The sequence below is a fragment of the Oncorhynchus mykiss genome, chromosome 6, assembly GCF_013265735.2.
Source record: "Oncorhynchus mykiss isolate Arlee chromosome 6, USDA_OmykA_1.1, whole genome shotgun sequence".
In the NCBI taxonomy this organism is placed as follows: domain Eukaryota; kingdom Metazoa; phylum Chordata; class Actinopteri; order Salmoniformes; family Salmonidae; genus Oncorhynchus; species Oncorhynchus mykiss.
Genome location: NC_048570.1, coordinates 82,028,709 through 82,041,093, shown reverse-complemented (window position 1 = coordinate 82,041,093; position 12,385 = coordinate 82,028,709). Strand labels below are relative to the sequence as shown.

At 41.4% G+C, this 12,385-nt stretch overlaps 1 protein-coding gene across 4 annotated transcripts in view; it reads right to left on the bottom strand.

Annotated features, from left to right (window-relative positions):
• LOC118964938 (CREB-regulated transcription coactivator 3-like) overlaps nucleotides 1-12,385 on the bottom strand; it is an 85,442-nt gene that overhangs the window by 66,359 nt on the left and 6,698 nt on the right. For all 4 annotated transcript variants that reach the window (XM_036981136.1, XM_036981139.1, XM_036981137.1 and 1 more), the window contains exon 2: nucleotides 2,570-2,680. In XM_036981136.1, the coding sequence (XP_036837031.1) occupies nucleotides 2,570-2,680 (111 nt within the window). The remainder of the gene's footprint in view (nucleotides 1-2,569; nucleotides 2,681-12,385) is intronic.

Genomic DNA, 12,385 nt, shown 5'->3' with positions numbered 1-12,385 from the left:
GAGCATGGAGAAGTAATAATAATAATACATCCCATAACATTTTTTACATGGAAATAGCTATTCTATCACTCAGCCTAAAGTAGCAGCCAATGTTAGGCCTACATTGAAAAAAAACATGCAGGGCTTGACATTAACCTGTTTATCCAGGAGGTGACTGACAATGTTGTTGTGTTTGATGGAAGAAACCACTTTACAAAATAAAATACATTATTATTCCCATAGCATTACTACAGAGAATCAGACAAATGATGCTACCATCTGCCTACTTAGCTTATTCAAGCCTGTCTCAAAATACAACACTGCCCCTTTAAGACAAAAATAAGCTCTTTACCTACTCGCTTTTCAAAGATGTCTTTCCTCCCCTATTCCTGATTCCAAATGATCTGTACCGATTATGATTTTTCAACGCTGATACCGATTATTGGAGGACCAAAAAAGCAGATACCGATTAATCTGACAATTTTTTAAAATGTATTTGTAATAATGACAATTACAACAATACTGAATGAACACTTATTTTAACTTCATATAATACATCCATAATCAATTTAGCCTCAAGTAAATAATGAAACATGTTCAATTTAGTTTAAATAATGCAAAAAATTATGCAAAAACAAAGTATTGGAGAAGAAAGTAAAAGTGCAATATGTGCTATGTAAGAAAGCTAACGTTTCAGTTCCTTGCTCAGAACATGAGAACACATGAAAGCTGGTGGTTCCTTTTAACGAGTCTTCAATATTCCCAGGTAAGAAGTTTTGGGTTGTAGTTATTATAGGACTATTTCCCTCTATACCATTTGTATTTCATTAACCTTTGACTATTGGATGTTCTTATAGGCACTTTAGTATTGCCAGTGTAACAGTATAGCTTCCGTCCCTCTAGTTAGCCATTTCACTTCGGTGACACCAGCCTCATCTCGGGAGTTGATAGGCTTGCTTGACGCACAACGAAGCGCAATGCTTGACGCACAACGAAGAGCTGCTGGCAAGACGCACGAAGGTGCTGTTTGAATGAATGTTTACACGCCTGCTTCTGCCTACCACCGCTCAGTCAGATACTTAGATACTTGTATGCTCAGTCAGTTTATATGCAACGCAGGAACACGCTAGATAATATCTAGTAATATCAACCATGTAAAATAAAATACAATTTGATTTGATGTGTAGTTAACTAGTGATTATGATTGATTGTTTATTATAAGATAAGTTTAATGCTAGCTAGCAACTTACCTTGGCTTACTGCATTCGCGTAACAGACTGTCTCCTTGTGGAGTGCAACGAGAGAGAGGCAGGTCGTTATATCGCATTGGACTAGTTAACTGTAAGGTTGCAAGAACAGATCCCCCGAGCTGACAAGGTGAAAATCTGTCGTTCTGCCTCTGAACAAGGCAGTTAACCCACCGTTCCTAGGCCGTCATTGAAAATAAGAATGTGTTCTTAATAACTGACTTGCCTAGTTAAATACATGCATTGACACACACACGCATCTTTTTTTCAAAGGCAAATCGGCACCCAAAAACACTGATTACCAATTGTTAAGAAAACTTTTAAAAAAACTTAAAATCAGCCCTAATTAAATCGGCCATTCCGATTAATCGGTCGACCTCTAATCTGTACCTGGCATAATAACTCACTAACTAGCAACGGATATGAACTAAAAGTGCACATGTGGCTACATGCAGCTCTCACTTTGATCTCAACACAATAGCATCTACTCATGACCACAGCTGTAAACAGAGTCCAGTTCAAAGTAAATGGCACAGATCCATATACGGCAATGGCCTATTTGCATATAGACCTACTGCAGCGCTGTTTGGTTATGGGCGGAGTCCTGTGTAATACAATCCTACTCCGATGCGTTCTGCCGACAACAAAATCTTTTGCATTACTTGTTTAGTTTCGGTATGTTGCATTGAAAGTGGCTAATATTGCATTGATACAAGCACAATTGCCAGAGTAAAGGGAATGGTTGGTAGGTGTTAACTAATGGGGAAGTCTCTAGAAAGTTGAATGTAGTTCAATCCTCGTGCTTCTCTCCGTGGGCTGACATTTCTTCTGCGCAGCAGTACTGGGGAGCTGCGATGGAGTCTCGGGGGTACTGCGTGCCCGCACACAACTTAGAGGGAACAATGGTTATGGGAATACTTGTAATCAGGACAATGACAGCTTGAAGACGTTGGGGTTAATATTGTACAATCCAGGTGTGCAAAGCTCTTAGAGACTTACCCAGAAAGACTCACAGCTGTTATCACCACAAAAGGTGCTTCTACAAAGTACTGAATCAAGGGTGTGAATACTTATGGAAATGAGACATTTCTGAATTTATTTTCAATACATTTGCAGAAATGTCTAAAAACATGTTTTCAATTTGTCATTACGGGGCATTGTGTGTAGATGAATGAGAATAAAACATATATTTAATCAATTTTGAATTCAGGCTGTAACATCAAAATGTGGAATAAGTCAAGGGGTATGAATACTTTCTGAAGCCACCGAATATTAAAAAAAAATTGAAAAAAAAAAAAGAGCACAATTGTTTGAGGGGGGGGGGGGGGGGGGGGGGGCCTCACCTGGAAGTCGGCGCTAGAGTTGCCGATCTGGTTGACGTTGGGCAGGGAGCCTCCATAGTACTGGGCCCTGGTCTGGGTCTGACGTAGCTGTTGGATCTTCTGGAACTGCACCTGTTGGTCAACAACAAAACGGCAGTCAGTAACCAAGGAGCCACAGGAGAAGGAGGAGCAGGATTTATTAGAGGGAAGTCCAATAGCGGTCCTGCGAAAGAAAGTCTCGTCCTGACACGTTCAATCTTTTCTCAACCAGTTGAAATCAGCATAATATTTATGGATCTATACAAAGAAATACAGAAACAGGTCAAACGACATGCAGCTAGTTTGCTGTCCTACCAGCTTCAGTTTGAAGTAATTGCGTTAGCTGTGTAGTTGGCTAGCTCCTATGAACAGTGCCCTGACAAGAAAGAACATTTTCTATGAAGGGCAAAAATCACGCATCATTAGCTCATTGTTATGGATGTATCCAAAACATCTTAAACAAATGCAATTGCAGCTACTTTGCTGTTATTCTAGCTGCACTGTTTGAGCTGACTGTGTTAGCCGTAGTTTTATCTAGCTAGCAAGGGATAAGAGCGTTGCCAGCCAGGATGGCAACGGAACATTAACAACGAACGTATGTGTCACGTCTCTGGCAACCAAACCGATAGTCAACGGCCAGCCCGCTTGGCTAGCAACCATAGATGTGTCAGAACTACGCCTATATTTTCATTGAGGGATGAAAGTAGCCTATTTTTTTATTTCAACATTTAATGGTAACCCGTTGTAGAAAAGCTACTGTAGACTCAAGGTTGTGCGAAACAACTTTTTTTACTCTGCTCCGCCCTGTACCTATGAACACAGCACAGCCGTGCTAAAAGAAAAGTTGTTTAGCATGCCCTCCTCTTTATTTTGCTCCAGCCCAGCATCAACTCCTCTCCTACTCCTGCCTACATGACTAAGATTGGCCAATGGTCACCCCTGGGCTATAATTGCATCCAGTCAACACAGCAGCTGCATGGGCGGAGCATGGGGATAATAAGGGCAAAATATGTACAAGACAGCAAGAGTGACAGAAAGTTGTACATCAGAGAAATAAGACAATGGAAGTTGTGTTGCTGGTTTAGTTTATTGGTTCAAATCAAACATTGCCTTCAATGTTGGCTGTATGGTTCATATACATGATATACTATCAATTTCTTATTGAATGATATTACAGAAATCCTTAGGTTTTAGACAAACAATACTTCGGTTACGCTTTTGCTCATGGGTGTGGGGAGGTGTCATTTCTGTCCAATGACGTAGTCTAGTTTCTGGAGAATACATCTGTTCATTAAAGGGAACCCCTAGAAGCAAATGTTTTGTAACCTATCCATTCACCAATTGATAGACATGAGTCTGGTATAGCAGCCTGTCTCCACACCGGGCCCCTTATCCATAGTGTCTCAGAGTAGGAGTGCTGATAATGAATAACAAACAGTAGGCTATATGGACAGATCCTAGAGCAGCGCACTTACTCTGAGACACTTTGTGGATACAGACCCTGTGCTCCTCCAACACAGGACCAACTCAGGGACCACACAGAGCATGGTTTGTTCGGCTAAGGTAAACAGTTCCAATTATCAATTCTGATCAGGAAAAGGCAAATCCGTGGGGCATTTCTTCCTCACACTAACCAAAGGACAAAATTTGAATCTCAAAGACTGACCTCATTTGATGCACTCAATGGGTTTACACAGAAGAGGAACTCTCAGAGAAGAGAGGACAGTAAAATAGTTGACAATGAGCTAAACTAGGTTTAATGTAACACTCTACAGCTTCAGGGACATTCAGGAGACCTTTAGCTCTTGTTGTGATTAAATGTCATTCAAATTGAACACGTGGCTCGAGCTCCAGGGAAAGCTGTTCTCTCTCGGTGTGTCTGACAAGCCGGCAACATCTTGCAGGTGTAAGATGAGCCCATGTCTGTCTACAAAGTAAGAGAGAACACCACTGATGTTGGACTAAGGCTGAGCGATATGGCTAAAAATCAGATGGACACCAGTCTCAACAGTGAAGAGGCAACTCCGGGATGCTGTCCTTCTAGGCAGAGTTTCAAAGAAAAAGCCATACCTCAGACGGGCCAATAAAAAGAAAAGATTAACATGGGCAAAAGACCACAGACACTGGACAGAGGAACTCTGCCTAGAAGGCCAGCATCCGGGAGTCACCTCTTCACTATTGACATTGAGACTGGTGTTGAGGGTACTATTTAAATGAAGCTGCCAGTTGAGGACTTGTGAGGTGTCTGTTTCTCAAACTAGACACTAATGTACTTGTCCTCTTTCTCAGTTGGACACCGGGGCCTCCCACTCTTTCTATTCTGGTTAGTGCCAGTTTGCGTTGTTCTGTGAAGGGAGTAGTACACAGCGTTGTCCGAGATCTTCAGTTTCTTGGCAATTTCTGGCATGGAATGTTACAGAAGAAAGTTATTTGTTTCTGGCCATTTTGAGCCTGTAATCAAACCCACAAAAGCTGATGCTCCAGATACTCAACTAGTCTAAAGGGCAGTTTTATTGCTTCTTTAATCAGAACAGTTTTCAGCTGTTCTAACATAATTGCAAAAGGGTTTTCTAATGATCAATTAGCCTTTTAAAATGATAAACTTGGATTAGCTAACACAACGTGTTATTGGAACACAGGAGTGATGGTTGCTGATAATGGGCCTCTGTCCGCCTACGTAGATATTCCATTAAAAATCTGCCGTTTCCAGCTACAATTTACAACATTAAGTCTACGCTGTATTTCTGATCAATTTGATGTTATTTTAAATGGATAAAAAGTGCTTTTCTTTCAAAAACAAGGATATTTCTAAGTGACCCCAAACTTTTGACCAGTTGTGTGTATACAGTCGTGGCCAAAAGTTTTGAGAATGACAAATATTACATTTCCAAAGTTCGCTGCTTCAGTGTCTTTAGACATTTTTGTCAGATGTTACTATGGAATACTAAGGTATAATTACAAGCATTTCATAAGTGTCAAAGCCTTTTATTGACAATTACATGAAGTTGATGCAAAGAGTCAATATTTGCAGTGTTGACCCTTCTCTTTCAAGACCTCTGCAATCCGCCCTGGCATGCTGTCAATTAACTTCTGGGCCACATCCTGACTGTTGGCAGCCCATTCTTCCATAATCAATGCTTGGAGTTTGTCAGAATTTGTGGGGTTTTGTTTGTCCTCCCGCCTCGAGGCTTGACCACAAGTTCTCACTGGGATTAAGGTCTGGGGAGTTTCCTGGCCATGGACCCAAAATATCAATATTTTGTTCCCTGAGCCACTTAGTTATCACTTTTGCCTTATGGCAAGGTGTTCCATCATGCTGGAAAAGGCATTGTTAATCACCAAACTGTTCCTGGATGGTTGGGAGAAGTTGCTCTAGAAGGAAGTGTTTGTACCATTCTTTATTCATGGCTGTGTTCTGAGGCAAAATTGAGAGTGAGCCCACTCCCTTGGCTGAGAAGCAACCCCACACATGAATGGTCTCAGGATGCTTTACTGTTGGCATGGCACAGGGCTGATGGTAGCGCTCACCTTGTCTTCTCCGGACAAGCTTTTTTCCAGATGCCCCAAACATTCGGAAAGGGGATTCATCAGAGAAAATGACTTTACCCCAGTCCTCAGCAGTCCAATCCCCGAACCTTTTGCAGGATATCAGTCTGTCCCTGATGTTTTTCCCTGGAGAGAAGTGGCTTCTTTGCTGCCGTTCTTGACACCAGGCCATCCTACAAAAGTCTTCGCCTCACTGTGCGTGCAGATGCACTCACACCTGCCTGCTGCCACACCTGCCTGCTGCCATTCAAGCTCTGTACTGGTGGTGCCCCGATCCCGCAGCTGAATCAACTTTAGGAGATGGTCCTGGCGCTTGCTGGACTTTCTTGGGCGCCCTGAAGCCTTCTTCACAACAATTGAACCGCTCTCCTTGTAGTTCTTGATGATCCAATAAATGGTTGATTTATGTGCAATCTTACTGGCAGCAATATCGTTGCCTATGAAGCCCTTTTAGTGCAAAGCAATGATGACGGCACGTGTTTCCTTGCAGGTAACCATCGTTGACAGAGGAAGAACAATGATTCCTAGCACCACCCTCCTTTTGAAGCTTCCAGTCTGTTATTCAAACTCAATCAGTATGACAGAGTGATCTCCAGCCTTGTCCTCGTCAACACTCACTTGTGTTAACGAGATAATCACTGAAATGTCCTTTTGTGGCAGGGCTGACATGCAGTGGAAATGTTTTTTGGGGGATTCAGTTCATTTGCATGGCAAAGAGGGACTTTGCAATTAATTGCAATTGATCTGATCACTCTTCATAACATTCTGGAGTATATGCAAATTGTCATCATACAAACTGACGCAGCAGACTTTGTGAAAATTAATATTTTGTCATTCTCAAAACTTTTGCCCACAACTGTACACAGAGAGATTTTGACTTTCTCTAAATAAAGCTTTGTTCCACAATTTAAGGTCAAAACACCCCATTTCAAACAGTCAGGAATAATCTAATGAATTCACGGCTTGTAAAATTATACCTTGGCTAAAAATATATGACTTCCACAACCATAAAGACCCAATTTCATCAAAAGTTTCACCTGCATTTTTTTTGCAATAATCATTGATCTGGCTTTCAAGTCTGTCTATGAAATGCAATGTTGTTAGACATTTCACCAGAATATGCACATTTCAGCAATAGTGGCCAACTTCTTGTAGCAGTCATAAAATATTAACACAGGTCTCAAACAATCACGTGCTAATGAGTAGCCACCAACTTTATATTTCAAGTCTAGCCAACTTGGGTGTATTTGCTTGCTAACATGGTAGAACAGTTGAACTGTTATGAATACACCCTCCTGTCCATCTCCACCTGTTTGAAGAACTCTGTTCACTTTGTTTAGATATTGAAATCAAGTGGCCTACCGGGATAAGATGCTTATTACTAAAAATCAGAAGGAGTTGCCAATTTCTTAAATAAATCTGTATTTCTATACTCACTGCACATTTATAAAAACACAGACCAGACAGCTAGCACATAACAGTCTGTTGCTAAAATGCTGCTAGCGGTATTACATTCAACAAAATCATGTTTACTGGGACTCTCATTTTAGTAGGGTCTGCTCTATTCTACATTTTGGGAGTTGAGACATTAAAAAGGGTATCGTTAGAACATTTTTCATTATTTAATTAAGCGTTTCTGTGGCCATTTGACCGATTCTGTAGGACCAAACCTCAAATGCAAAAAGAGAGTTTAAACTGCTTGTTGTCAGTGAGGAAGAAGTGTTCTTTAGTCTTTGTTGTTTTGAGTGGCAGGGGAGGGTCTTGGTGTCTGTGTAGAAGTGGGAAAGTGCAGTGAACACAGTACAGGAGACAAGACCAAAAAGACAGTCAAAAACTGGGGAGAATTTTTTTTTATACCTTGAATCTTGCGATATAAGCATTTGGAACGTCGGACTAAACATACATTGAAATCAATTTGATATATATCGCCCAGCCCTGTTGGACTGAGCATTTAAAAACCACAATCTCTGTTCTGAATCCAACATCCCCTCAAGAGCAACTCGAGAGGGAATTTCCCCTTAATGCATAGCAATCTCATTGCCAATACCCCCTCTGTTTTCCCCAGCTTCCCAGATAGGTAGCCTACCTAACATGATCATAGCTTAACTTGGCATAGACCACACCTTAATATAAAAAAATTACCCATCACAAGATTGTCCCACCAAAGACAAAATGCAGGACTATTTTAAATACTCCCAGCCAATCGGGTAAAACAGTGCTTAACGAATGGGGTTCCGGAGGACGGGATAATGCAACAAGACATCCATCATAAACAGAACACACATTCCAGCGCCTCAGAGTATCCAATAATACTATTCATAAAGATGACACAGAGGGACAAAATGTCAAAGACCTTGCGGTGACATTATTCCCATGGGTTGAGAGGAAATCCAGGCGATTTCAACAACTCATAGGACAAACTGCAGATGAACAACATAGGAGAAGCCGAAAGCATCTGTAGACCACGAAGCACCGGTGTAGACCTTTTTCACAGAGCAGGAAGACACTTTGCTAGTTTACTTTCCTAAAAAGAGAGTGTGCAACAACAACTTTATAAAGACACATGAACACTTTGCTTTCAGTAGAAACAGAAAAATCTGTATAAGCCTACCCTATGCATTTATCCACATTAGCTGGCAAACTCCTTGACCATTCAGTGAAATAGCCTAGGTCTACTATGCACAGTGGTGGGAAAGCAGTTTACCCTCCGGTGAAAACAGACTAGTGAGGTGCAAAATAAAAAAATTGCTAGTTTACATATTGGGATATTATTTGACAATATCGCAATATGATTTTTGCACTAGTTGGCTGTACCTGCACCAAAACATTTTTCCTTCATAGCATGTTCTCCATATTTTAACAAAAAGGGAGCCAATTTGTTTTAAGCACTTAATTCCATGACTGATTAAAAATCTTATTTTCTCACGGGTCTCTCATCCCTCTGCATGAGCAATATGTTTGGAACATCAAATTGCAATAAAGTTACAGTATCACATTTAAATTGTTTTGGCTCTATACTCTAGTACTTTGGATTTGAAATGATAAAATGACAAATGAGGTTAAAGTGCAGACTCATCTTTAATTTGAGGGTATTTTCACCATATCGGGTGAATCATTAAAAAAATTACAGCACTTTTTGTACACAGCATTTAACACCATAGTACCCTCCAAACTTGTCATTAAGCTCGAGACCCTGGGTCTCGACCCCGTCCTGTGCAACTGGGTCCTGGACTTCCTGACGGGCCGCCTCCCAGGTGGTGAGGGTAGGTAACAACATCTCCACCCCGCTGATCCTCAACACTGGGTGCCCACAAGGGTGCGTTCTCAGCCCTCTCCTGTACTCCCTTTTCACGCAACTGCGTGGCCATGAACGCCTCCAACTCAATCATCAAGTTTGCAGACGACACTACAGTGGTAGGCTTGATTACCAACAACGACGAGACGGCCTACAGGGAGGAGGTGAGGGCCCTCAGAGTGTGGTGTCAGGAAAATAACCTCACACTCAACATCAACAAAACAAAGGAGATGATTGTGGACTTCAGGAAACAGCAGAGGGAGCAGCCGCCTATCTACATTGACGGGACAGTAGTGGAGAAGGAGGAAAGTTAAGTTCCTCTGCGTACACATCACGGACAAACTGAAATGGTCCACCCCCACACAGACAGCGTGGTGAAGGCGGCGCAGCAGCGCCTCTAACCTCAGGAGGCTGAAGAAATTTGGCTTGTCACCAAAAACACTCAAACTTTTACAGATGCACAATCGAGAGCATCTTGTCGGGCTGTATCACCGCCTGGTACGGCAACTGCTCCGCCCATAACCGTAAGGCTCTCCAGAGGGTTGTGAGGTCTGCACAACGCATCACCAGAGGCAAACTACCTGCCCTCCAGGACACCTACACCACCCAATGTCACAGGAAGGCAAAAAAGATCATCAAGGACAACAACCACCCGAGCCACTGCCTGTTCACCCCGCTATCATCCAGAAGGCGAGGTCAGTACAGGTGCATCAAAGTTGGGACCGAGAGACTAAAAAAACAGCTCTCTCTCAAGGCCATCGGACTGTTAAACAGCCATCACTAACATTGAGTGGCTGCTGCCAACATACTGACTCAACTCCAGCCACTTTAATAATGGAAAAATGTATGTAATAATTTATCACTAGCCACTTTCTATAATGCTTACATACCCTACATTACTCATCTCATATGTATATACTGTACTCTATACCATCTACTGCATCTTGCCTATGACGTTCTGTACCATCACTCATTTATATATTTTTATGTACATATTCGTATTCATTCCTTTACACTTGTGTGTAAAAGGTAGTTGTTGTGAAATTGTTAGGATATATTACTTGTTAGATATTACTGCATGGTCGGAACTAGAAGCACAAGCATTTCGCTACAGTCGCATTAACATCTGCTAACCATGTGTATGTGACAAATACATTTGATTTTGTCTTAGTCCCCCTATTTTAGGTGACAAAGTATCGTGACAAATTGTGTATTAAATCTGGTCCCATATTCATAGCACACAATGACTTGATCAAGTTTGTCACAAAAAAAAATTGTTGGATGAGTTTGCTGTTTGTTTTGGTTGTGTTTCAGATTATTTTGTGCCTAATAGAAATTAATAGTAAATAATGTAGTGTGTAATTTTGGAGTCACTTTTATTGTAAATAAGAATAGAAGTGCTGGAGTAGAACCAAAAAAATAAAAAATAAAAAGTGCCCCAATCACAATACTTTGAGCTCACTGTATAGAATTGTAATTCATATCGGCACCAACATTTCACAACAATATCGTATTGTGAGGTCCCTGGCAATTCCCAGCCCTAAAACAGACCCAAACACAGAGCCACTCGAGCACTTTCAACTCAGCCTGAATGTTGAAACAGTGAGTTTTAATTACAGCCGTTTTCTGGCAGCGTCTCATGGACTCCGACAACTGCAACCCACTCACTGGGCCTCGGTCTCTCACGGGTCATCAACAGTTCATACCTTACAGGCAACATCACTCGGAGTAGCCTCCAAACCACATCTCCTTTAACTGCCCATTTCAAACTCTGGCCTCTCATAAAAGAAGACATTGTGAAGTGATGGTATGGAAATAATGTGAATGGAACCTTTATATTTTTTCCCAGGAGATCATGTCATTTTTCACGACTCTGCATGTGTACCGAGTGCCTTAGTGTTTCAGGAGGCAGAAAATTAATCAAATCAAGAGATTTCAATTCAGCTTGTGATTGCGTGGAGGTGGGCTTTCTTAATAGCCGCCTTCGACCTTGTTCATTAGGGCACAACAAAATGTTTTGAAATGCTTTTCAACAGAAAATGACAAAGCGTTTATTTTGACAAGTGCAGTTAATACCTTCCTGTTTAACTCAGTTCTCTCCTGTTTGGTACCTAATGAATGCAACCGTTGTCAGCTCCCAATCCACAGTACAGGATAAATGTAACTGAAGGGTGGAAGAGGAGAGAAGGGGGAATGAATGAGATGTTATTGATATCCTCCACATCTGAAGAAGTAGGTCAATATGGACATTAGGAATAATGTTTAACAGGTCACAGACAACAAGCCTGTTAGACGTCCATTAGACGACATTAGAAATAAGCATTATATGCGTATGGTACATTTCTGGGATCTTCTACTTCAACTCATGAAACCAACATTTTACATGAGTTTATAATTTTGTGCAGTACATACATACATACATACCATACATACATCTTGAAGAATATATGCTTCATGAGCAGAGTTCAACTGTCGTACCCAATCAGAACCCAAAATATAAGCTTGTTTTAATCCTGTGTTTGGGACAGTTTTAGGTTGTTGATTTGTCACTATCAATGAGCATTTCTCCTTTGCCAAGGTTATCCATCCACCTGTTAATTTCTCTACCATAAGTCACCTCCTCCAACGTTGTTTTAGAGAATTTGGCAGTACGTTCAACTGGACTCAACTGCAGACCATGTGTAACCACGCCATCTCAGGACCTCCACATTCGGCTTCTTCCCCTGTGGGATCATCTGAGACCAACCACCCTCACAGCTGATGAAACAGGAGTATTTCCCGTCTGTAATAAAGCTCTTTTTTGTAGGGAAAAACAAATTACTATTGGCTGGGCCTGGCTCCCAAGTGGGTGGGCCTATGACCTCTAAGTAAAATTGTTGTTGCGTTTATATTTTTGTATATACAGCGCATTGGGAAAGTATTCAGACCCCTTCACTTTTCCACATTGTTACGTTAAA